A 26,638-nucleotide genomic window follows, 5' to 3' on the forward strand; every position below is an offset into this window, starting at 1 on the left:
TATCCATTCATTTTGTGGCGGGACTGTTCTATGGCGGGAGTTATGGCGGACGAAGGAAAACCCTCGGGAAGTGCGCCTTCGACGTCGATTGACCTACACGACGAAGACAGCGTCACTTTACAGGACCTCCTCGACGAAGAGCAAGAGCTAGAGGAAGACGCTGACGCCGTTCTAGGTGGCAGCGATGACAAAAACTGCACCTACGACAAGGTAAATTGAGTCTCTCGTAGGCCTAGATCGCAGTGTGAATAGCCTCGAGTGCTGCATCCGAGGCCATCAATTCTATTTATTCGTATTTGTGGTCATCCCAGGGTGCCTAGCTGTGAAATAATGCGTCTGACATCCGCCCGTGCCGTGTGTCGTAATGATTAAATAATTGGCACAAATTGGCACGACCAGGCGTCGCAACTGCATGCTGACTTTCTGCCACTGGATAGCATTCGTCGCATCGATGTAATGCCGAAGGCAACGTGAAGGTTTCTGTCAGCTGCTGAGCGAGTCCAAAAACTAACTGATTTGTGCTTTGGGTAAGAGACGAAGTGACGCTTTTGCTGTGGCATCTACGCATCCGTTTTTTTTTTTTTTTTTTTTCTTTGTTGCTGTTTCGTGACCGTGAACGTAAGCTACAACTTGTATTGCGACGGCTGCAATAATCATTTATTTCGCATTTTTACATTTCGCAAAGCCACACGGTGTCACGCAGGTTGAAAATGGGTGAAGCTGTAACATATGAATTTTCGTTTTTAAAGTGCGTTTTAGGTTTTGAGGCTGTAAACTGTGCGCCAAGGCGCACGCGGCAGCTTCGTTTATAAATTTTTTTATGAAACTCGATTGGGTATGAAGCCGTTGCCGTTGTGCAAAGGCTGCAAGATGTTAATTGCCATATCTTAATTTCGTTCCCGAAGCGACAAGGTTAAGTTTGTGGTACCTGCGGTTGTCGTAATTATTTGCTGTATGAAGAATTTACACTGCCACCTTCCAGAGGTGCCCGTGTAATTCGCTATCACCCATTATGTTGTTGCTTTCCATGCATTGCCAGTGTTTTTGTACGCTGAGTTGAAAGGGGGCAATGAATTTTGTTCTTTATTTACTGTGCCCATGTGGTTTTCACTGAGCATGGATGCCTACGGGTATCGAAGACTTTGGTTTAGCTCATTCAGATTGCTGTTGTGTAGATTTCTGTGCTATAAGTAGCTTGCAGTGCAGTTTTGCTGCCACACGTGTTGCCACCTAAGCCACAAACATCAGCTTTGAGTCAGTCAAGAAGTGCTGAAGCTATTCATCGCTGCTTCTGCTTTGCTTAGAAAGTGAGCATTGCCATTTAGATCGAATTGGACTTAGCTGCCTTATATAAGTTGGCTTTATTGGGCTTATGTGATGCTTCAACCTGCTGTGGACCCAAATTAAAACAAGAATAAGTGCCGATACTGCTACGTAACTAACTGCCTTGCTGCAGTCGAGAAGGTGGCCCAGATGACAATAGACCAGCTCTGTCAAGACCATGGAAACTGATTCACGGGATATTTAGTTCACCTGGTGCGAATGCGATTTCAGCAAAGGCTGGGTTTACATGAAGTGATTACACCAGTTAAGTGTGTAGTGATTGGTGCAGAGGTGGTGATCTTTGTTGCATTTGTGCCACTACAAATGCATTAGCATTCACGTAAGTTAGAGAATGTATTTTCCTGAAACTATTGGAACAGACAGGTGCAGTAACAATTCATGGGGAGGATGGGAGGTAGTGGCCGTATATAACAGTGTGCAGGTGTGGCTGTGCAGGTATGGGCACTGCCGCTGTAATCGTAATACGGTGTTAAAGGTTCCATTACTCAGATAATTCGGTGTTGGTGTTGTGAGCGAAAAATTACGAGCATGGTACTGGAAGGTGGTAGCTGGCAGCTGGCATGGCTAGGCACTGATTCTTCTATGGTTTTGTGTGCCTTAACGCGACCACATGATATCAGAAAGTGTGAGGATCTGCGAACTCTTGGTGCTCATTTTAGGTGGGAATGTAGAATAAGAATCGCCCTTCCAGTGCTCTTGGATGCCGAGTCAGGTGTGCCAGACCTAGGCTATGCAGGCATGTTTATACGGGTTGGTTAAAGAGGGGCTTTATGTGTCGGGTGGCCACCTGTGCTATCACATCATATCCTTAAAGGTGAATATCCTTAAACGAGAATTGGTCTGGTTTTCTTCTGCGGATGATGATGATGATAACAATAATAATATTTGGTTCACAGGAAAGGAAAGGCGCAGTATCTGTCACACTTGTTCGTGGACACCTGAACCACGCTTTAAGGGAAGGAAGGAAGGTGGGAGTGAAAGGGGAAAGAGAGAAAGGGGTGCCATAGTGGAGGGCTCCGGAGTAATTTCAGCCACCTGGCGATCTTTAACGTGCATTCACATTGCACAGCACACGGACGCCAATTCGTTTCACCTCCATCGAAACGCAGCCACTGGCGGTCGGGATCGAACCCGGGTACTCTGGCACTATAGTCGGGCAACCACTGCACCACCGCGGCGAGGCGAAAGGCATGGTTTTTCTTTAAAGTCGTGGCAGGAAGGGAGATGGTAATAGCTTATCAGAAGGCAGTAATTCTTGTTGGGTTGTGGTATATGGAATTAACCTTCCTGAATCACATTTTTATGACAAGTTTCAGCTTTATGCATAATTTTACGCACACACACGTTCATAAAATGAACAGAAGTAAGGCGTACAATGAGTGATCACAGAATGTAAGCATGAGGCATATATTCACCACCTGCTGTGAGTTTGCTTGGCGCTGAAGTTTACTAGAATTCAGCTCCTGGCAGCAGCGGGCCTTTTGCCGAACAACCTGTCCTCATATATTGCTTGGACGCTGGGGTCATATTGTCGCTTCTTCAGCGACTTCACTAAATCGGCCAACCTTTTTCATTAATTTAACACACGCCCTCCCCCCTTTGTTTTTCTGAACTCCCGTTATGCCCTGAGCAATAAACAACATTATGTAAACAAAATAAGCTTGACATACAATGCGGTGCGAAGACTCGGCACACAGTGGTGCCTATGGCAGCCTGTCAGCAGGCAAAATTCTGAAGTGCCTCGGAGCAGGAGGTAGCGCATTGGTTTACTAAAGGAAAGTGCATCATGTTTTTAAAGAGCTCTCTTTAGATTAACTCTTGTTGAGTCTCTCTTGCTCACTAGTTCCCCACACACTTGCTCATCCTTGTTCAAAGTGTCCACTCGGGCTTATTTAACAAGGCACACTACATGCAAGCTGTGATTACGGTCATCAAGGCAGCCATACTGGCAGCTGCACTTACCTGTCTGCCTCCAACTTGCATGCTGTTGTCGTGAGCTGCGAGTGGCGAATGCAAACACTAGGCAGGATGTGAAATTGTAGGACAAAATCACAAGCAAATTCTGCACATGCTGCAAAAGAGAGAAAAAGGGGCAATTGATGACCTCTCGAACTTCGATCTCAAATGTTTTCTCTGTTTGGTCAGGGAAACATCACATGCATTGATCAAGTGTAGCTACAGACATAAAGCGTGCACATAAGAAAGCATAAATAAAACGTTCCAATATGTTGAATAATGTACGCTTGCATAATTTGTTGCAGTTTGCACTTTTCCATGAGCTACTTGCCGTTTACTTTCTCTCTTATTTGTGGGTATTTTTGAAAAAGCGGCCTCCATGATGCAATATGAGTAGGTGAAAAACACCTGAAACATACCCTCAGGAGCTTTAAAGCTATAATGCTTACTTAGCACCAGCATTGAACACTGCGATGCAGTGGTGGTGCCTGGCCATTGCAAATTATGGGCTGTTGCGGTGTGTATGGCGACTGAATATGCGAAGTTGTGCTGCACATTGCTTTGCTTTGGTGATTACAATTCTGTCATTCAGAAGCAGCTGTGACTAGAAACGTATGAGGAGGATATTGCAGCTTATTTAGACAACTTTTTAACAGCTGCTCTGCATGTTTTTTGGAATTGTTCATAACAATATACAGGCTCAAAAGGATGGGACCCTGACCACCTGGAAATGGTACTTGTGTATGAAAATCAGTAGGAAGTACACTTGGCACTGGGGAAAATTTCACGGTTTTGGGGTCTGCTTAGGAAGGCAATTAATATGTGCCACGTAAGTTGCACAAGCCACACATAGCAAGGTTTCTAAAACTGTTTTAAGTATTGCGCATGGTTCTCTAGGCCTAAGCATTGGAGGTATTCGCTTAACATGCTCTGCAAGGGCCGCTAATGGCTGGCTTGATATTCTCCAGGTTCATGATCATGTGTATATTGTCACCGCCATCCAGATTATTTAAGTTCTTGCACTTTGTAAGCAGCAAGTGTCTGTCATATCTCGTCATGGGTCAGTTCTGTCAGACCTGTGAAAGCATGCAAGTGAGGGGATGCGCCCACGAACTGCGTGAAACAGAAAAGAGCAGACCCGTCGGAATAGTTCGATTTTGTGCAAACATTACATTTACTATAGACTTCCTATACCAAGTTGGCTCGTTGCTTCACGTTCACACTTAAAACAGCATGAAGATTGGGAGCTCTCAGCTAATGAAGTTTTGTGATACTTGTAATGATCAAAGAACTCTGCCCATTTCTGCATGGGTGCACTGCAGGGCTACGTCAAGCGCCAGGCCCTGTACGCATGCGGCACCTGCACAGGACCCGATGCCGAGCCGGCGGGTGTGTGCCTTGCTTGCAGCTACGCATGTCACGAGGGACACAACTTGTACGAGCTCTACACCAAGAGGTAGGTCGGTAATCCTTGCACAATGTAGCAAGGGCACTTCACACAGCCCCTGAGGTATACTTCCTGAAGGCAGTGAAGGAGTAAAAATTCTTGAGGCACTTAAGACCCCTTAAGAGCGAGAAGGCGAAGGCCTTTGGGACTGGTTCTACTGTAGCGTTTGTTTGACAGAACCCTGTCGATCACGCAGTGCCAGACAGCACCTTATTCCGTGCTGGATTCGAGGCGAGAAGCTCCACTTGGCGGCACTTGGTCTTCGTAGCTGCCGGTACATGGCATGCACCACGCTCCCTTCCTCTTGGAGGCTGGAGTGGAGGCATCGTCATTGTGCCCCTATGTTACCATGGAGATGGCAGGAACACTAGACAAGGGAAAAGACATTTTTCTCACTTGCCTAGCGTGGCCTAGTCTGTTAATGTGTGGCTGGTGATCAGAGGGGTAGGAGCTCGATTCTTGTTGTAGGATGATTTTTTTTCTTAAAGGTTAGAAATTGTCCCAGCCACTTGCTGGTTTAGGAGCATAACCAATGAAATTTAGTTTGCTTCATTGATAAGTTTTTGCAGTCATTCATGCTTCATAATTCTTGACCTTGTGGTAGCTGGTTCTGGCTACTCTTGTTTTGAGAGAGGCGTTGAGGTGTGATCTACACATTAGGTGAAACATTAGTTACTTTTTTTATGTGGTAAGAGATGAAGCAGTTGGCACTGTTTGTACTTTACATGGCTGATTCAGTGGGCATTATCTCATCAAGCCGGACTATACCCACTGCAGGGCGGAGGTCTCTCCCATCTTCTTCCAGTTAACCTGGCCCTGTGCTAACTGCATCCACTTGACCTCTGCGAACTTCTTAACCTCATCCACCCACCTAATTTTCTGCCGTCCTTTGCCACGCTTTCCTTCCCTTTGAATCCATTTCGTTACCCTTAGCGATAACCGGTTATCCTCTCTTCGCACTACAGCCCCGCCGAGGTGGCACAGTGGTTACGGCGCTCGACTACTGTTCCCAAGGACGCGGGATCGAATCCTGGCCTCGGCGGCCGCTTTTCGATGGAGGCGAAAAGCAAGGCGCCCATGTGCTGTGTGATGTCAGTGCACATTAAAGAACCCCAGGTGGTCAATTTCTGGAGTCCTCCATTATGGCGTCTCTCATAGCCTGAGTCGCTTTGGGACGTAAAACTCCACAAACCAACCATCTCTTCGCACTACATGCCCTGCCCATGCCCGTTTCTTCTTGATTTCCACTAGAATATCAGTAACTCGAGTTATTTTCTGACCCATTCTTCATGCTTTCTATCTCTTAACGTTACACCTACCATTTTCCGTTCCATAGCTTTCTGAATTGTCCTTAACTTAACTTGAATAATTTTTGTTAGCTTCCACGTTTCAGCCTCATAATGGGTATTGAGAAGTGAAAGGTACCCTTAAGCACTAATAGCGGTAATAATTCTAATGCAAGTATTCCATAAAGGTGGTCTTTTCTGAGGACTTGAGCTAAATTTAAAACCTCCGCATGGAGCCTATAATTTACATATAACTTTTAAAAAAGTGCTCCTGGCGGCCACTCACAACCGATTGGGGTGACACCCCCTCCGCACGTTTCATTGGTGATGACGTCAACTGGGCTTTCTTGGTGTGGCCACTCATTGGACGCTCCCAAGTGGCACGGTTAGGATGGCACGTGGTAAAGCGCTGTAACAACTTGTTTTCTCCTTATTTTTTGCCCACTGGCATGAGGCGAGTTGAGGGGGGAGAGAAATGTCATTTTCGTTCACCGATACCTTTGGTGTCATTGACATAAGCTTAATGATTCTTGCGTTCTAGAAAGGGCTGATGGATACTCCTATTGCTCATGTGTGTTTTCTAATAAAAGTAGCTTTTTATGGGCCCTTTAAGCACACGGTGCTATTTGTATTGTGTGCGCGTGTGTGTCATGCTTGCTGTATCATGCCATATACTACATAGGCGCTGCCATCTTCACATTGTGTGCTTTCAAACTTGCCACAATGTTGCGTTTATGATTAAAATCGTTGCATTTGAAAATGGTACAGCCTGTCTAGAGCTTTATTAGTGTAGCCGTGGATGTGAGTATACCTGAAAATTTCACACTTTTTGATCGTAGTATTGATGGCGTTGAATGTGGCTGTGTTGAGGGAAAAGAAAAAAACTGGCCATTTGACTGATGTCTACCCTTGAAAGTTGCTGTACCTGCTTATATCTCTGAACTACTTAACTCTTTGCCTGATTTCAGGAACTTCCGATGTGACTGTGGGAATGAGTCCTTCCCTAGAAGCAACCCTTGTCGCCTCTGTCCCGTAAGTAGTAGTTGTCTCTTTTTAACTTACTGTGGCATTCACTGTAGCACTCACTGCTGCATGTTTGCGCTAGGCCGGGAGTTGGACTTTTAGTTGTGACTAGTACTGCTAGTGGCTCTGTAAGTGACTGCCATCATTGATGCTCATTCAGTGCCAGGTGAAACCAAGAAATAGCTGGTATCTTTGCAGCACAAAGTTCTGCAGTTTAAATATTCTGTTGAATGCAGGTTAGGGCTGCTACCTTGTTGAAGCTGTGTTCAGTCGTGGTCTTGATGGGATGTGTTTAGTGTGCTGTGCGTACTTTAGGCTGGCTGACTAAGCCATGCATGAGGGCACGTTGAAAATCGGTTCAGCTTAACGGGCTGTGAGTTTTTAATGTGTGAATTTACTTTGCACCTGCGAATGACGGCTCAAGAATTCTGCTAATTTACCGGGTGTTCTCGTCGTGGAAGGGGTACTGCCATCAACAGTTATAAAGCTTGAAAACGTAAAACGCTTTTCTCAGGATACGTAGAGGTTGCTTCATGTAACTTGAGCTTAGGATTTAAAGAAAGACCGTATCACTTGCTTCTATGTAGCACTCTTCAGATTTTTGTATTCTGCTCAGTTAAATAAAATGAATTATGTTTATTTCTTCAGTTGGGACCTAGTGCATTTCATCGAATTGTAGAGAGCGTTCACAAACAAGCTATCCGTTTCTTTTTTTTTGCCAGAATGCTTCTTACATGGTTGCCTTCGATACGTTTAAAGAAACATAAATATAATATAAACAAAATATAAAAATTGCCATGTGACTGTGCTCATCTGTTACCGTATTACAGCGCTGCCAACCACATTTTGAACAAACGAAGCATGAGTGCTTACCGTGCCTAAGAGAGCGGCTGCTGCTCACTTTGACAGGCTGCTCAATGATATGCGTACAGAAAATGGAGCCTCCATTTAATTATGGAACTTTGGTGATTTTTCTTCCTTTTTCTATGCTCTGGCAGAATGGGCTGATGAGTGTTTTCAGTGATGTGCCGACAATTGTGTTGGCCGCTCATTTTAAGGCTGTGAGCATGCAAATTTTGCTGATTCAAAATGCGATTCACAATACGCTAATGCAAGAGTGCAGTCATAAGGCACTTTTTCGGACTAGTTTCCCCGCGCTTTTTGAAAAGCTGGAACAAAACTGAGCGCGTTGGAGGTACGTATGTAGAAAAACTGAGTCAACTGTTTCTGAACTCTCTCTACAACTTAAAAGAGAAACACTAGCTGAATATTTTAGATTTTGTGTAATTCATCTTAGTTAATTAGCTAAATATGCGAAATATAAAAAATGCCTTGAGGAGTGCCACATGACTGCATCAGTGTTGCTGGTTTCACTCGGCTGCAGCATACTTTTTTTTTTTTTTCCTGGTAGCAGGGAGTCTTTAATGCAAATGCCCTGCATGTCAAGAATTATCAGATCCTGTTAGCATATTTCACAGAACCTGATTATTCCTTTTTTTTTTTTCCTTTATTTTTTTGCAGCATAAAACGTGTGCATGTAAACAGCAATCATCAGTGAATTTAGTGCACATAATTGCACGATGACTTCTGATCCTTGAGCAATTAATGCTTCTATTTTTTTTTTCTTACCTCTATTGAGCACATTGTCTTTTGCACTCTGCATAAGAATTTGATTTAGACGGATTAAGCTAGCTGAGTTCCAATCTTGTATACCACATGGTTGCATCAAGTTGTACCCCTTGTTGTGCATGACCACCAATAGGGACTTCGTGTCCCTGTCTGTTAAAGTAAAAAAGTCATAGTGGACCAGGCATGCGGAATGGGAAGAATGGGCCCAAAGGCCAGAGCTGTTTTGTATAGATGCTTTGTAAGTGCAAGGTTGTCAGGAAAAGTTTTTTTTTTTCTTTTTCTGTCATGACTGCAGAGTCTGTGTGCAGTCATTATCTGTTGTCATCATCGTAACTCCTTGTTGTGTGGTATGTTGTCAGGTCATGGTATGCTGATCACCGTTATCTCTGTTTTTTCAGAGAAAGGACATTCGTAATGCTGACAACAAGTACAACCACAACTTTCGAGGCCGCTACTGCACCTGCCAAAGGCCGTACCCAGACCCTGAAGATGACGTGCGTGCCGTGCTTTTTCTGTCACTGCCTGCGAGAAGCTTATTGAAAGGCATTTCGGCGCGTGCATTTTGTGTCCCGGTTTTCGGCAGTTTTTCGATGTTCTTATACCTGTGGCAAACGGAAGACTCAAAAATGAAATTTCTGTACCAGAAAAAAAATATATATATATGCACAACAGAAGCAAGTAGTGGCGACGACATTTGAAAATGCTTTTTATTTGCCAGTGTTTTGACCCAGTTGAAGGTTCTCTTGACAAAGAGGAAAATGGGTATTTGAAAGAGGTATCTTGTATAATGCAGGAGTTCTATTGGTACCACAATTATCTGAATGTATTCAATAATGAGCCAACCCCCATCGTTTCAGTCTGTGTGGCCGATTAAAAAAAAAAAGTTATTCAAGCGTCAGTTGGCCGCCATTTATGAGGTGCAATAACTTCAGCGGACCAGATAATTTTAATTATACCTTTAAAACAAGCCTTGTGCTATATAAGACTACTGCTAAAGACTACTATTTTAAAGACATTGCTGTGACTAATTTTCTTCCTGCCGGCAACTTGCCATTCTTTCTGAGGAAAATAAGCTAAGCCATGGCCTAAAAAAAAAAAAGCAAGTTGTAATTGAGTGCAATGGAGAAGTTAGTTTGATGGGTCCTGCTTGGTGGGATTTCTGTGACCACAGTTGACCTAATTTTGTTGCAGTTGCAGCTCTTGACCTCCTTGTTTCTGAAATTTATGTGTGTGTGTGTGCGTGCATGTGCGTGTGTGTGTTTTGCAAATACTTTCAATTTATAAAGGGGTGTGGAGGAACCTGCATAATGAAAGAGGCAAAAATCATAACATTGTCTAGTTATGCAGCCTGATGAGGTGGAGGCTTTGTTTCTTTTTTGCTGGTTCAAAATTATGGTTCCTGGCAATTGCCTGTCAAGTAAACTTATAAAGGACCTCTTGATGAGAGGTGCTCGAGGTTAGTTCTACTTAACTGCCAGGCTTAACCCAGGTCTGCGTCATAAAACAATGTCCTCTGCTTGTTTTGCCGGTCCCATAAGAAGGGCCTTGGGACTTTTTATTCAATCCTCCTGATCGTCCTTGAGGCTTTTAAATTTAAGCAGCCATAGAAGATGAAGGGTGGAAACCATGAAGGAGGTGCTGAGTATGTGTGTCGGGGTTGTTCTGATTTGTTGCTTGGTTATTTGGCACACCATGAGCTGTGATAACAAGTTGTCTGTAACGTTTTATACACTTCTGTTTTTCTTGGTGCCAGGTGGACGACATGATGTTGCAGTGCATCATGTGCGAAGACTGGTACCATGGACGGGTATGTACGTCTGATTTTTTTTGTGTGTGGGTCTCCTGTCGTGCGAACAAGATTGCTCGGGCAGTTTTGCAGTGCTTTGATTTTAAACACCAATTTATGGAGAGATGGCGGGAGAGCAGAATGGGTCAAGGAACTGAGTTGTGTGAATTATATTTTAGGGGAGATGGACATGGGTGGGGTGTGTGGTGCAAAGTCAAGATAACGCTGATGTCCTCTTAAGGTAGTGGAGGAGTGGGCTTTGAGAGAAGGTAGGCATAGCGAAGAGCGAATAAGCGTCGGGTGAGGTGTGCGGAAATGGAGTAGCCACTGCTGGCAGAGAACAAGTTAGTCGGTTTTCCTTGCAGTGAGCGTAATTCAAAACTGATGATGATGGAGAGTGCTGTATCCTCTGTTGGAAAATGTTGTATATCCCTTTTGTTTTCACACTTTCGTGATGTTTTGATATTAAGTGGGCAAATCAGCTACATGTGAGTGAAAAAGGGAGCGATGCGACAAGGCGGCATGGCGAAAGCGGTCATCCTTCACTTTGTCGCCTACTGAAGAAGATGCATGCTCGCGGCAGCGCGAGCCGACGGCAGCTTGAAATGGCGACAACGCTCTGTGTTGCTGGCATAGTACACATCCTTCTACCATGTAGTACGCCGCAAAACTATTTGCAAACGAAACAACAGTATAGCAATTGCAAGAATTGAATTATTTTGTGACAGCATGCAGAACAAAATGTATTTACAACACACCATATTGAGTTTGAAGCGCTTAACGTATTAACTTGCGTATACAAGTGGTCACATAACTTCTTTCTTTTTTTTTTTTTGCCATTAGACGTTCGTGCATTCACCATTGTTCATAGTGGCAATGCAGAGTCACAAAGACACACTGCAAAAAAAACAAACGATGCGTGCGAAATGAGTGGCAGTGACATGTGCTTTGCGCACTTGACGTTCATGCACTTCCGGGCGAACGAGCGAAATTTTCTATTTCGGCAGATCCGAGCGTCGAGCCAAGCGACATATGCATTTCTGTTCGCGCGACGCGCCGTCACGTTCATGTGAGTTTACGCGTGCATGTAGCTCAGCTTTTAATTAATTGCATTTTGTGGCAATATGCCAGCATGACGACAATGAAAGACATGAGAAGCTGGTTGGAACGCCTTCATGTTCGTTTTTTTGCTGCTTTATGCTCAAGCAGTATCCAACTATAGTTGTAACTAAAACAGTCATGGCACCCATATTAGTATCTCGACTGCTTTGTTATTATATCTTTTTTTTTTGTGTGTGTGTCACTTCTACAGCACATTGGCGGCGACATGCCGAAAAATCGGGATTACTACGAGGTGGTGTGCACCGGGTGCATGAACCGTCACCCCTTCCTCTGGCTTTATTTTGCGCATGGTGAGTTTTTATTTTATTTTTTATTTTTTCCCCCCTGTTTTGTAGCGAAAGCTACACTGCGGCAGGTTTTTAAGATCTCAGGTGGCCGCAGCTACGCCGTTAAGAGGCGTAACTACGGGCTCCTCATAAACAAAATTGGCTGTGGTTTAGTTCTGGTTAAACCGGGTTGAATTGCGTTAGCAATACCTCCATGGCTGCGCTTATGGCTCAATATGTAGTATACCTCCTTCTCGGCTTTTTTTTTTTTGTTTAGTCCGTGTCTGTGGTCCCCTGGCAGAAGCTGCCAACTTGGGTCTCTCAAGGTCAAACGTGGCCCTTCTCAGGACTACACAATGGGCTGAAACCTGGTGCAGTATTGCTAACGCAATAAAAATCAGCCTGCCATGACATTTGAATTCACATTACCCCTATACCACAGGCAGGACCTGCCAACTTGGGTCGCTCCTTTCCTATGGGAGGGTGATATCAGAATAAGCCTGCCAGGACCGTTTGTATTCTCGTTACCCCTACGACACGCAGGCACTTCCATACGGCTTGTTTGAAACATGACTTTATATGTGGGCTGGCAGCTTACGCTCTCACGTCATACTCTTAAAAGATGAACTTAAGTGTCCCCAATAATGTAGCACCTTACACTGATAGGGCATGATAGGGGAATAATGTAGCAGGCAAAAGAAGCTTCCGCCGTTGCTTTCGCAATTCAACTAGGGTTAACCAGAGCTAAACCACGACTAACTTTTTAAACTTAGTGCGGAGTGTGCAGGTAGGGAGCAGTGATGCTGATGTGCTTTGATTTTCCCGCAGAAATTTCTCTCTGTGAAAAGGACAAGAGTTTTGGCGAGGACGGCTCAGCAAAGAGGGACGCCGAGGACAGTTTTTCAGCTCCAGTTGCTGAGCAGAATGGGATTAAGGCCGAAGGTATGTGCGCATGCTACTTTGGGGGGTAGGGGTGCGATCGGCGGGGAGTTGGGAATGTGACGAAGGAGAGGGTTTTCAGTTATGGTAACTTCGGGAACTGGTGGAATGAAAGAAGCTGCTAACTAACTCAAGGTTAGCAGTGGTAATCAGTGATTAAGGTAACAGTAATCCCCCCTAAAAAAAGTGTAAAGATATGGTTGCTACATCATGCATGCATGCATGATCGAGGAACGGAAATGGCAAGGGTCATGAAAGTTCCACGAAACTTGTTCCAATGTTCCCATGGGATGGGAACATTGCAAGTGAAGTACATAAGGGAAACTTCTGGTGCTGTCTTCAAGCTAAAAATCGTAGCGCTAGAAATTGCAAAAGCACAACTGGAACGAGTTCCAGGTGCATTCTTGTTTTTGCTCTTTTTTGTGCTGTTTGTGCGCTCCATGCTAAATATGCTGCTAGCAGGCTATCTCTGTAGTTAATTTGTAAGCTTTGTGGCAAGCTTGAGTCCCGCAGAGTTTGTACTGGCATGCAGTTTAAGCCTGATGGGAACTTTCACCGTGGCTTAATCATCGCGCTAAAATAAAGCATGGTAGGTTTTTGCAGTGCCTGCGAGGATGCAGTGCAAAACAGTGGCAGCATGGTCAAAGCGCTGCATGATGGGTTTATTCGTGATATACTCTGACAATGTCTGCTGAAAATACTTCAGTGCTGTCACGTTGCAGTTGCTACTGTCCACTTTCTGCCAACAATGTTTGCATACTTTCAAGGGAAGCTGTAGCTGTAGCAGGTGCGCTGCCATCTCGGTGAACTGTAGGCGGGCACATGATGGAGAAAAGTACAGAATAGGTGCACGCTTGTTGGAAGAAGGCAAAACTAATGCATTTTCAGCACAAAGAAAGGCATGGTTTATGGAGTTTAACGTTGCAGAGCTACATAGGCTAAGAGAGAGCGAGACGGTATGGTAACCATAATTATGTGTCCAAAAAGAGGTGTTCATTAGACGACCTCCAGCATTATTGAATTTAGAGCCTGTCTTTCAACAGCGTCAATTAAACTTGCATCATGTAGACAGAGGTTATTTCTTATTTCAGGTGGAAGCGTGGCGGGGTTTTTCCTGTGGGGGAAAAAGAAAAATGGTTGTGTACATGGGTTTCAGTACATGTTGAGCAAGTGCAGGGTAAAAGTAGCGCCGCTTTCACAGTAAAAGAGACAAGTTTTTGCACAAATTGGCTGCACACTGCTCCTTCCCCAATAGGCTGTTGACAGTGTGAGAGCAAACCTCCGATAAATTCCAGAATGCATGCTTTGTGCTGGAATGGGAGGTTCACTCTGCTACTCCTTGGCTGCTTGCATGCAGGAATGGAAAGCAGCAAATGGAGCCATTTCACAGCCTTTGATCTCCATTAGCTTGCGATTGCTGGCCTTCCCACACCACACCTTCCTGCGTGTGGAGGGGAGTATCCGTGCCGACTTACATCCTAATGCGAGAGTGTTTAAAGGCCATATCTACTGAAAATCCAGCGGCGGCGGTCGGCTTTGCTGTTGTGGACTAGAAGTCGGGAGCATGACGCAGGCAGGCGGCAGCTGGCAGCGGACATGGCCGAGCACTAACTGAACGTAGCGTTGCCTGCGATTACGCTTGGCAAAAACTGACAACTTGGCTCACTCAGAGGGAGGGGGTATGCAGGAGTTGTGAGTTGACTGGGGGCAAATGAGAGGAGGAGATGTTCAGTTATAATTGGGAATTATATATGTGCGTGTGTGTGTGTGTCTATTTTTTTTGCTGTGTTCAACATTGCCTGACTCGTTGGTTGGTTGCAGGCGCTACAGAGGATGATTTGAGTGCTTCCCAAGAAAGTGGCATTCAGGTTGACATTGAATCAACGGAAGTAAACGGCGCACATCCAATCCAGCAGAATGTTGAAAGGAATGGTGATGTCAACCTGGATCGCAACCTCGCCAGTTGTAGCTCGGGGGAGGGCTCCCATGTGGCTGTGAAGGACGAGAAGCATGAGGAAGACGAGGGCCTGCCTTCTTCATCGACCACAGAGTGTGTCCTGCAGCGCCTGCGGAGTAGCAGGGGTGAAAGCGTGAAGGAAGAGCCTCTCGACAAGTGTGCCTACTGGCCTCCGAATTGGAGGTCACGTCTCTGTCGCTGCATTCAGTGCCTGGTGAGTACACCCGTTTACGCTACTGCACAACATTGTGCAGTGCGCAAGTAGTGTGCACTGGCAAGAAATACGAGGGTTGTCATCTTCCCTGGCATTTTCGGAAAAAAAATTTATCCCCGCAGCGTCAAATTATTTAATTGCTGTTTTTAAACAGGCAATATCGCGAGAGTCTGGAAAAAGGGGCGAAAAATATACTATATGGAGTGTATTACTGTCATAGCATCAATGAGACTAAATGGGAGAGCAATGACAACCCGTGAGTGTCGATAAGCTGAGAAAGCACCAACAAAGATAAAAATCAGCCTTTGCGGTCCTCCGCTAGCATCCCAACAAAGCTAGAGATCAACTTCACATTTTCGTTGCAATCGCGTGGAGAAAACGACACCGTGAGTGCAAGTCAAGCCGCAAACCACACGTACCACCGAAGGCCTTCTTCTTTTCTCTCTACAAGATGGTGGCGTAAACAAACTTGCAACACTTTGTAAGTCCTAGAAGGTCTTCACGGACCTCCGCTAGCATCCCAACAAAGACAGAGATCAAATTTCGTGCGTCTGTTGCGATCGTGTTGAGAAACCGCGACGGCGTGCCTCCGCAAACAGCGCAACACGAGGGTTATGTTCAGTTTACTTTTCTGCCGCAAAATGGTAGCATAGACAATTTTTAATACTTCTTGTACATTCTAGAAGATGGCCGCTCCTCCCAGTAAACGAGTAAAACAAACAGGTTCTTTTGTTCTCTACGTTACTGGCCCCACCTGTGCTGCCATACGCTGGCCTTTGTATGTGGCCTCAAAAGTCGGGCGCACAGCGAACGCATGAAACACACATGAGCAGTCCCCGCATCCGTCCTTGGAGCCCGCTTTGGCGAATTTAAATGTCCAGTGTTTTTCAGCGCTATGGAAAGCATCCTGTCTTGAGCGATTGATTCCGTAGCGCTTTTGAAGTGACAGCTTCAATACACCAGGTAAAGCTAAGGTCATCATGGCCGGGAGTCTGCCCTTCAAGTGCACCAGAGGTCAAGTGTGTCTGTAAATGTGGTCCACCATTCTGTCGTGCCACTTGACCTTTAACCTCACAGCCATGGTCGGTTTTAGTCAACCACATGATATGGCGTGATGCAAACTACCGATGTGACGTCAGATTGTGAGTGTAAACATCCGAGCAGAGATGCTGCATATCAGAGTCAGCTGGGGAGACTATGTGTGTATAGACTTAGTTCTACAACGCGAAGCACTAAGTTCAAGCCTCGTCGTAGTCAACACTGAAACCAAGGCAAAGTACTTCACGGACCACAGAATTGTCTTTATAGCAAAAGCAAAATCCTTTGATCAATAAAGAGCTTTACCAAGTGTAACCGTGAGGTGAAGCTTTCATTTACACACTGTATTTAACCATACTAAACCTCTGCCAATTTTTGTTAGGAAGGCTGTAGAGATATTTTGAGGACACACCTACTTTTTCCTGTCTGTTTAGATCACTATCTTCTGAATTGTGAATTGTCAGAATGCAGATATGCACGCTTGTAATCTAGCAGAGGTTTCACGATGGGTTAAGGCACCGTAGTGTAGCTCACGCGTGGAAGCATTTTGAGTGACATTATAGTGAATTTGTATACGAGAATTCTTGTGCGACATTTGTGCCAAAGATTGCATATACTGAAGCATGCTTCTGCATCAACTGCTTGCTTAGCTTGGCAGAGTTGGCCTGTGTGGATGCTGCTAATGAATGAAGAGACAGACCTCCTCAGTTTCAAAGTCAGACTATACAGTTCTGGAAAATCGGGCCCTCTACTGTTGCCCCTTTTTTACACTTTTCTGTTCGCCAGAGATGCTTGTTTCGAACATGTACTGAGGGGGAGAGAACATTTTATAGTTTTCAGTACTAGGGAAATGGGCAAACAGATTTTTTCTTGTCTATTTCTTCACAACGTAGCTGTTTTTAGAGGGCTAATCAGTCGCCAGCTGAATCGGAAACCTGTGCGGTGGCAGGAGTCCTGCTGGAAGATGCTCGCTGAACCATACTGACCAAGATATATAATGGGATTATGGTGGAAATGAAAAGATCTTGTTTTGTATGGTATAGATTGGTCACTACAATATCCGAGAAACGAGGGTTTATAATGTTAATGTGGCACTGAAAGTCTCATGAAAACGACCGTCTCTTGAGGCGAAACGCTGTTAATTATCACTGTAGTAATCCACGTGACCACATTCGTTGTTTTTCATAAGTGCACAGTGTTCTTTATTCTTTGAAAGGTGCCCGTGTCGTTTTGTTATATTTTGCACTCCCTCCGCTGCGCCTGGCAGCAAAAATCAGCCTCCTTTTGCGTTGCCTATGATGTGTTTTTAACGTTCGTCACTAGATGGTGCCACAGTGTTTTGAATTTTTTGGAGGAAGCAGTGACCATGGCCCACTGAAACTTCTATTGATGCGTATGTTCCCGTGCCGTAACACCCTTGGTGCTACTGTGTACTAAAAAAAAATTTAGTTGCTGTCTGATGGGTGAAATTTGATTAGTTTTTGGTACCTCACCTTTGCCGACGCGTAATCGTCATCGTGGTTGCTACTCATAGTTTCTAGCATCGAACTACATAAAAATGGGGGCCTGCACTGGTCGAAAAATTGTTTTTCTACAGTGTTGCTGGCAAAACAGCTACGGAGTTGACCTCTCGAGACGGGAAGCTTTACATTGCACTGAAAAAAATTGGACGCTTAGAGGTGTTCTGTCCCCTCAACACGTGCAGTTGGGGCTGAGACTTGTCCAACATCGCGTAAATACCCCTTCAATGTTATTCCTTTTTTTTTTTAATTTTTGCAGGCGATGTACAACGAGCAGCGTTGTCTCTACCTTCTCGACGAAGAGGACACGGTCCAGTCGTACGAAGAGAAAGGGCAGGTCGCTCGTGCTGAGGCCGGTCCCCCTGCTGACCCTCTCATGTCTGCCCTGGGGACGTTGGGGCGCGTCCAGCAGATCGAGGCCATTCATGGTGCGGGAAGTGTGCTCAAATCAGCTTGCAGTAACTTGCACGAGAGTAGACGGGGTTGTGGATAAATTTGAACATCACCTGAACACCTTTAAGTGCTGAATTCTTAATCGTGTTTAGTTCAAAATACGGTGCTTCTGAGTGTAGCTTGTTACGGAGAATCGCAGCTTTAGAAGTAAAAAATGACCTAATTTGCATAGTATTAGAATGCACGTGTAGTCAAATGCCATAAAAACTTGTGCATAGTGCTAATCATGCACTATACGCACTTCCTATTTCTTACCAGTATATTGTAGTGTGCAGAGTGGGTCAGAGAAATAACTCGAGTTACTGACATTGTAGTTGAAATCAAGAAGAAATGCGTACGTGCAAGGCATGCAGCGTGAAGAGGCGATAACTGATGGTCTTTAAAAGTAACCAATTGGATTCCAAGGAAAGGAAAACGTAGCAGGGGCAGCAGAAGGTTAGATGTGCGGATGAGGTTCAGATGTTCAGAGGTGTCAAGTGGATGCAGCTTGCTTAGGACCGATTTAATTGTAGTAATATGGGAGAGGCCTTTACCTTGCTGTGGGTATTGGTCATGATGAGTGCTAATACGGAGTCGTTTATAACGTGAGGTTTAATTTGAGGATAGCGAAAATTGAAAAAAAAAAAAAAGACGTTTTCGTCTGTGTCAAATGTGAGTGAGGAAAGGTCATTGTAAGCATTTCTTTCTTTTTTTTTTTTTTGCAATGCTTTTAGCACTTGACGAGGTGACTTGAAGTTGATGGACACTAATGAGATGCGAGCACGTCCTGTGCCAATTCGTGCCAGGCGTCAAAACGGGACACGCTTGTCCGCGTATCTGACACGGTGCTCGCTCATTGTCTTACTTGCGCCAATGTGTCTGAAAGAGAATTTCATGCTGTCGTGAAAAGAGCAGCTCGTACTCACCCAGGCACATACGGGATTCATGTGCAAATTCTCTGAATTGTTGTAAACTGGACTGCCACTTTTGATGCACGTGTGAATTGCTAATCTAGCTGCTGAATGAGGCCGGAGAGGTCAGCTGTCCGGTGGTAGTAAATGCTGGGTTCCCGGTACCTCATTCGACCTGCGTAGCAGTGCTTCATGTGGACTATTTTCCTTTTAAAAGCAGCCAAGTACTGCTTTCATGTCCCCGACATTGTGTGAGGTGCAATCGTCTTGCTTCTGACGGCATGAAATAGCGTAAAAAAATCATCAAAACACTCAATTGGTCTCGCTGCTAGATAGCGCCTACTTCCACTGAAAGTGCTAATTCTGAATAGGGAAACCAGAACTGCGAATTTGGGCTGGAAACGCTTTGGGTTTGCGTTTAGTATACAAAGAGGTGGAAATTTGGCATGCTAAAATTTGGAAGAAGAGCCTCACATTATATGTCGATTTTTACGGTACATTGTTGCAGGATGTTTGGCACGGCGTACGGCCTACACCAGTCTAGTGCCCTGCGTTGATGAAGAAGAGGCGCGGAGGGAGCGCGGGGAGCGAACGCTTGACAGATCACAAAAAGAATCGCCGCTGTCGGTTGTGCTTCTCTGGGTTCCGTGCGTCCTTGTCTGGATTTCTCTGGGCGGGCCCGCTGTCCCATACATATTTTGGTGGCAGTGATGGGATGCCGCTCACCTTCGCCGAGCGCGGTGCGCTGAACGAGACCGGCGATCGAGCTCCGCAACCCCGGCTCCAATACCAGCGCCTGTGTGCTCGCCGGCAGAGGCCCGAGGAAAGCTTCTGGGACCTTGCCGCAGATGTCCAGCGGTTGGTGTCACAGTCGCTGCCATGTACGCCACAGACCGCCGTGGCCCTGGACGGCATTGAAGCCTTTGTGGCCGCGATCCTGGATCTTGGGGTCCAGCGCCAGGTCCGTCTCGTCAGCCCCGATTCGATCCCTACCGCTTCGAGTCTCGCCGTCGAGGCGGCTGGCAAGTGGCGCGAGCGGGGCATCGACCAAAAGGCCCACTGCGGGAGGCAGCTGGCCGAGCAGGAGCCCGGCCTCGAGGCTGAGCGCCAGCGCACCGTCTCACACACAGCCAAGGTGAAGGAGTTGAGGCAGGAGCTGGATCAGCAGCTGAGCAAGGTGCCGCAACAGGAGAAGAGCTTCAAGGCCCAGCAGAAGCTTAATGAGGAGCAGTTGGCACGGACAGCTGCAGCGGCGGGTGCACCAGTTAGAGGTCGAGCTGCAAAAGGCATGGGACTCTGTGTGTGAATGGGTGCGTTCCCAAGAGAAGGAGCTGGAGCACTCCCACCGGGAGAGCCTGAAGCGCGAGTGGCAGGAGGCGGAGGCCCGCTTGGCTCAGGCCCCGAGGCAGGACTAGACCTTGGAGGCTGTATGCGCGCAACTGTGGCAGCAGCTTGACCAGGAGGCCCAGAAACTGGCTGCCCAACTGGCTGCCTCCGAGGACAAAGTCAAAGAACTTAGCAAGGTACACCAGACGGAGCTGGAGGTGGAGTGGGCGGAGCATCGGCGCCACCTAGATGCTCTGGAGCGGCACCGCGAGGAGACCCACCTGGCCGAGGAGTTGCGTGCCCGCTTGTCCAAGGTCGTCGAGACCCACAGCCGTGAGGCGAGCGAGCTTGCATGCAAGAAGGCAGAGGCTGAAGGCCACTGTACATTCGCTTTTTGACCCGTTCCCTACGGGTGCGTCCGCACCACGACGGTCGGTCCGCAGGGGCCAGACAATAGCGCTCGCCTGCATCCGTCGTCCGCAGAAAAGTTGACTCAATCTCAACTTTTGGCCCTCATGAGGGGACTGAGCAGCGGCTTGCCCAGGGACATGAGGCTGCTGTCGAGCAGCTGCATCGCGAGTTGTGCTACCAACAGGTCAAGGATGACGGCCTGCGCACCAAGAACAGGGAGGTGTAAGAGGCCATGCGGGCATACCAGTGGAAAACCGAAGCTGAAGCCAAGGAGCTGAGCGCAGAGCTGGAGAAGCTCAAAGCCAGGCATGCGGAGGAAATTCAGAGCCTGGAAGGGAAGTTGCTGGCCGTGTGTGAGTGGAAGGAGCGAGAGCTGCAGGAGCGTTTGTTGCCTGCAGTCATGGTGGATGGTGGTCTGGCTCACTCGGAATGGCTGGTGTGCTTTGAGAGTGCGCTGCAAGGATGGCTCCAGAAGCAACATCTGCAGAATGTGGTATGGGCAACCCGCGCAGGAGGATGGTTTCTGTGCTGCGGATGTGAAGTGCCTGCAGCAGCTCACTGAGACCAACACCCGGCTCAAGAACGAGGTGTCTACTAATTGACGTGCTCAAGTTGAAGGCTGGGATAGCAGTTTCGATTTTCGCCCTCGGGGATGCAGAGAATTATTCGTGCAGCGACATAGACCAGGCACTCGATGGAGATGCTGGGCAGAAAGGACCAAGAACAGAAGTCGTCGACGGAGATGCCAAGAACGAGACCAAGGCTGCAGAGGGCAGCAGCGGCGAAGTGAGCACAGAGACGAGTCTGTGGAGGTCATGACCGAGGATAAGGAATTCTCTTTGAGCAAGAAGGGTGAAAAGGAGGATGAGTACAAGCCTAGGAAGCCAAGGCTTGAGCCCGACACAACGTCTTCAAGCTGAACCCGCCTACGCCGGTCTAGTGCCCTGCGTTGACGAAGAAGAGGTGCGAAGGGGGCGTGGGGAGCGAGCGCGCAACAGATCACTAAAAGAATAACCGCTGCCGGTTGGGCTTCTTCGGGTCTCTTGTGTTCTTGTCCGGATTTCTTTGGGCGGGCCTGCTGTCCTGGTACAATATTATATATGGATGTAAGGAATTATTGCCTGTATCGAATTGCAAAAAAAAAATTAATCGAAGACATGAAATTTTTAGTTTTATAGCTACTACCGTTGGATATTACACAGAAATATTGAAATTCCCAGTTGCCATTCTTTGAAAATGGCTGTAATGTTTGTTCTTGCGTAACATTTCTTATGCGATGTGGCCGTAGTGCAGGGTAGCCATTCATTCTGGCATTCGGTCTGTCACCACTCTATGCTAGTGGTGCTGAGCCATGCAAGCTTGCCATTGTTGCTCTGTTGTTGACATGGATTCTGGCATCAACACGAGCGCCTTCATAACAGTGCTACACTTTTAAAAAAAGACATTTTTCGCTCTCTAGTAAGATTTGCCGTAGTGATTGTCCCCTCTCTAAATTGAAAGGCAGTAGCAAACCATGGCTTTACTTTTGCTCTCAACAGTGTCCGTTCTCACTTATGTTTACAGCCTGTAGTCATGGGCATAGTACACAGAGTTCTAAATTTGGGCTCATTCTCTGTTTGTGCTTTTGTTGAGGAGGAAATGCTTCCTTTTGTCGACTAAACAGGCTTGTTCTGACTATGGGAGGGGGATTTGGGGTTTAGCATTGCCTGGCGGCCTCGAGTCCTTGGGTCCGTCGGCCTTTCATGGCTTTTGTCACTGCTCGGAATTAGAGCTTTTGCCTTCTTTCTGCAGGCTACAATGATCTCAAGAGCGGGCTGATTGACTTCTTCAAGAAGTTTGCTGACAAACGGAAGGTGAGTTGACAGATCAGAGACTTGGTGCTTTGATAAGTACACAGATGCCCTGCCTCTTCTCGAAGTTGGGTTCGTTAAAAAAATAACAATAATTCTTGGAAAGGGGGTTGTGGGGGTTCAGTTTTGTAGTTATCCAGCAGACTCCCTTGAAAACAAATTCCAGAGGACTAGGAAGAAGTTAGTCTAGTCTGACTAGGAGTGGTTCTGAAAGTGGCTTGTGAGTATGCGTGGTGTGTCCAAATGCCTCTAAAATGAGAATAAATGAATGCAATGGCCTTGTAGAAAAAAAACAACTGCAGTTTAAAGGAGTATGGATACATGATATTTTCTATGTACTGCTATCATTCCTGAAAGTCATATGACACTGGTATTTCACCACTAACGATGCAGTCCAGTCGCTAGTCATGTATGCCATCGCTATGGCAGGGGTGCCTCCTGGGGCGAGTCGCCGTGTGTATAAAACGTTGATGTCTAGCCTAATTCGACGGTGGTGGGCCCCAGCCTTGTCCCAGGCCACCCCCAAAATTTGACCTCTGCTGATTTGGACCAAAATCGATGCCCAGCCTGATTCGACCATGGTGAACACGATTACCTCCAAATTTGGACTAGGTCGCTTCCAAATATGAGCTTGGCCAACTCGGATTAAACTCGTGCTACATCGTGTCTAAAAATCGTCATTAACGACCAGTTTACCCAACCATGCAATCCACGCGTCTTCCCGCATCAGAGTAAACACTCGATATTCGGATTCGGTAGCGTCGAACCACTACTGATAATTTTTTTTGGTTGTGTGTTTTATTCTCTCTAATGATGCATTGTTGTACACAGATCACTTCGTGGCATTAAAATTGCCTACGGCCGTTAAACAATTTATAATACAATTTGTTCTCTCGCCTGTTTTGGTATTGGTTTCAACAGCCAAGCAATGGCTGTGGCGTCAAAGTTGCATATAGGTCAAGTGACAGATGAAAAACCTGTGATATAACCGTTGCTATCATATAAGCTGTACAAAAATTCATTACCTCTGTAGCGGCATTCACACGAGGTGGAACTCTACCCTTCTTGAGCAGGGTGTTGCGCCATCAAAATGAGCCGCCTTCAGCCATCAGGACCGGCTTCTCAGGGGTTGCTAGTGGGGTAAGGGGCTTTTTCACGACTGGCACAAAGGCTTCCCTGGAGGAAGGGGTTTCAGCGTCCTTTTCTTCGCTCTTCTGGCAAGTTTGCGGGTAGTGCTCTGCGGGAAACGCGTTGTAGTTTGTTGTGGTGAGAGTAGCGTGCTCTTTTGCTGTGGCAAAGCTTGTTGTGAGCAAAGAAACATTTTTCCTTTTCACTGGCTGAACAGTACCCACTACTTATGTGTCGGTTGTGCGCAGTACAGTAAAACAACCTTGAGTACGTTTGTGTGGAAGAGCATGGCAAAGTGGATGGTTGTACTCCACTCTCCCTGCTTGTGGGACACATAATTGGTATAGAAAGGTCATAGTAAAATAAAATAAAACAGCTGGTTTGTGCACAGTGATGCATACTTTTGATATATTTACCATAGTCATGTCTGCGACGTCACACATCTTGAGACTTTTACGCATGTATATAACTGCTTTTTTAAGTAACAGTAACTGTATGCTTAAAATGTTATAGTAATTATAATCCAGTACATGCCTGTTTATCCATTGCAAAACCACAATTTTTGGTCCTTTCTACTGTGTTGAAACTTTCCAAAGCAACTGAGCATTCTTGCAAAACGTGGCATGACCACCGAAAAAGCTTAAAATAATTAGCTGTGATACATGATTTCTCTAACAGGACTTTTTTTTCCGTCTTTTCCTCATCTTTTGTTTTGCACACAACTTTTATCGTTTTTACAGAAATTTTCATGTACTGTTTCTTCTACCTACCAAGTTCAGTACTTACGTGATTTGTAAAATGCACTTGTTAATTATTGCATTCTAGTAAATGCTTTTTGCGTATAAACTACAAATCTCGTACTGCCCCGCAAATGCTCAAGCACGTTCACCGTGTGAAGAGTGGGAGCACAGGGAGCTTTTTCAAGCCATGGCTGGCAGCCTTTTCCTCTTTGTCCATTGTTTTAAAATTGAGTGAGATAAATAAAATACTTCGATTTCATTTCATTTGTGAAGTAACTGTAGTCCTCATATGGGCACCTAGGGATAAGGGAGGAGCAAGGGTGTGTGTTTTAGTCGGCTCCTGTCATCCCTATGCTCTTACATTGACCTCAAACTACGCATGGAATCGATTGTCACGTGCAATTTCAGCACATTCCGAAGGTTCCAAAGAGAGTGGGCATAATGTAAATGCGTCACGTTTTCAAATTTGCAAGTGCGAAACAGCACTAGGAACTTGTGTGTCTGTTTCATGCTTTTCAAGGCATTTCAAATGAAGCCGGTGTTCTTTCCTTGGGTTCAGGTCGTTAAAGAAGAGGACGTTAAGGAATTCTTTGACGAAATGCACGCGAGGAAAAGGCAGAAGACATCGACGGTGCCATACTTCTGCCGATAGCACTGGACTGTCCACTTCCTTCTCCACCCGTTTGTTGGCCATTGTTTGACTCCGGCGCCTTTATCGTCGTCACCTCCTTTTCCCATTTCCCTTTTTTTTGACCTCGTATTTCTGTGGCAGCATGCTTTGCAGTATCACGGTGTGTTCACATGCATGCATTTTATCCTGGACGCTGTATACAACCTTCGATGCTGCAGGGATTTGCCGTGCCTGTTTTCTGTGTGTACAACAGTGTCGCGTATCTCGTTTGACGCTCATGTCGTTTGTATATTTTCCTAAGCTCTGGCATGTGTGTATAGTAGTAATAAAAATGTATATGCAATGACTGATTATTGGATGTTCCTAAGGTAGCGCTGACACATTGTTTTTCATCTTATTGCACCTGTTGTTAAAAATGTTTATGCAGTAAAACCTCATTATAGCAATTGCGTAGAGGCCGTAAAATAGTTGGACATAAAGACGAAATTCATAATTTAATGAAAGACATTGCTACAACAGGGCAGTTTTAGTCAATGAAGGGGTGGAAGCTAGGATAATGCTTACTAAAGTAATACGGAGACTTTTCTGAAGCTTTAGCTCTATTTTGAAAGTGCTCGCAGTCGTTTCGGAAACCACAAAATAGCAAGCCCCAGTTAGGTTGGCTTCCTCACACAGCATGAACACCATGCAATAGCTGCAGTCCACATTTTAGCAAGAATGGTACGTCGGGGTAGAAGCTATCAGTTTTCATTACCTCCGTAACAGCCGAAGTTAGCACAGGGTTGTACAGGTTGCAACCGTCTATGCCTCCTCTTATGGGGTGCTGTGGACGGACGCGGGAGGTGTATTATGCGCTGGCCGCCTGGCTTCCAACCCTTCATGCCACTCTATCTTCCATAGTGATGTTGAATGTGAGATATCACTAGGGAGCGAGGTAAAAGTGCTAACCTTGGTGAGACTTGCCACACCAACACCACCACCAAGAACCCCAGGTGGTCGAAATTTTCGGAGTCCTCCACTACGGCGTCTCTCATAGCCCGAGTTGCTTTGGGACGTTAAACCCCACAAACCAACCAACCAGCCACACCACCACCAGTTGGTTGTGCAGGGTGGGGAAGTCAAACGGTAACTTGTTCTTGGAGGGACTGAACTAACAAGAGTAGTCTAGAACTGGTGTATTCTGGCACCAGGACAGTGTTGCATATATTTAAACAGTGTCCTATCAGGTTAAATACACAGTGTCCTGAAAAATATCTTTATTCAAATGTACTGGCTGATGAACACTGTTCACAACCATGCAAAAAGTTTTCATTCGTGCCAATAAAACAGGACAAGGTAGACATTGAAGCAATATAGGAATGTTGGCTCATGATTCTTATCCGTGAATGAGGCCAGTATTCCAGAGCTTGTAAATGCTCCTCTTTTCACAGCCATGAGCCAAGTCTCGGTTATGAGCTCGAGCTTGCAAACATGTTGCAAAAATGACACACACTTGAAGCTTCACTGAGTCACGCCGACCAAAAGCCAACATGCTTTGCTTCCACACATTAGCAAATGGAAGTGTGGTCATCTAGAGTTTACTGATCATCTAGGCTTTTTATTCTGCTGCATAACTTCACATAATTATGAACGGACTGCCGATTCCGCAGCAGTCCATAAACAGGTCTATCAAAGATACTGCT

General features: G+C 45.9%; 2 protein-coding genes and 1 pseudogene across 2 annotated transcripts; all 3 read left to right on the forward strand.

The window, feature by feature from the left end:
* Positions 1–25,384, forward strand: LOC146173557 (putative E3 ubiquitin-protein ligase UBR7). The gene is made up of 11 exons (XM_084583303.1): positions 1–210; positions 4,623–4,756; positions 7,002–7,065; positions 9,084–9,179; positions 10,439–10,492; positions 11,784–11,883; positions 12,688–12,801; positions 14,620–14,969; positions 17,787–17,955; positions 22,399–22,460; positions 24,885–25,384. Exons 1-11 carry the CDS (start codon positions 31–33, stop codon positions 24,975–24,977), a joined length of 1,416 nt encoding a protein of 471 aa, XP_084439429.1. The 5' UTR covers positions 1–30; the 3' UTR covers positions 24,978–25,384.
* LOC146173558 (uncharacterized) lies at positions 18,872–20,594 on the forward strand (annotated as a pseudogene).
* LOC146173559 (uncharacterized) lies at positions 20,840–21,169 on the forward strand. Its single transcript, XM_084583307.1, has one exon. It carries the CDS (start codon positions 20,840–20,842, stop codon positions 21,167–21,169), a length of 330 nt encoding a protein of 109 aa, XP_084439433.1.
* Positions 25,385–26,638: the final 1,254 nt, after the last annotated feature.

Source organism: Amblyomma maculatum, chromosome 11 (genome assembly GCF_055883805.1).
Source record: "Amblyomma maculatum isolate TAMU_Amacu chromosome 11, ASM5588380v1, whole genome shotgun sequence".
Lineage (NCBI taxonomy): Eukaryota > Metazoa > Arthropoda > Arachnida > Ixodida > Ixodidae > Amblyomma > Amblyomma maculatum.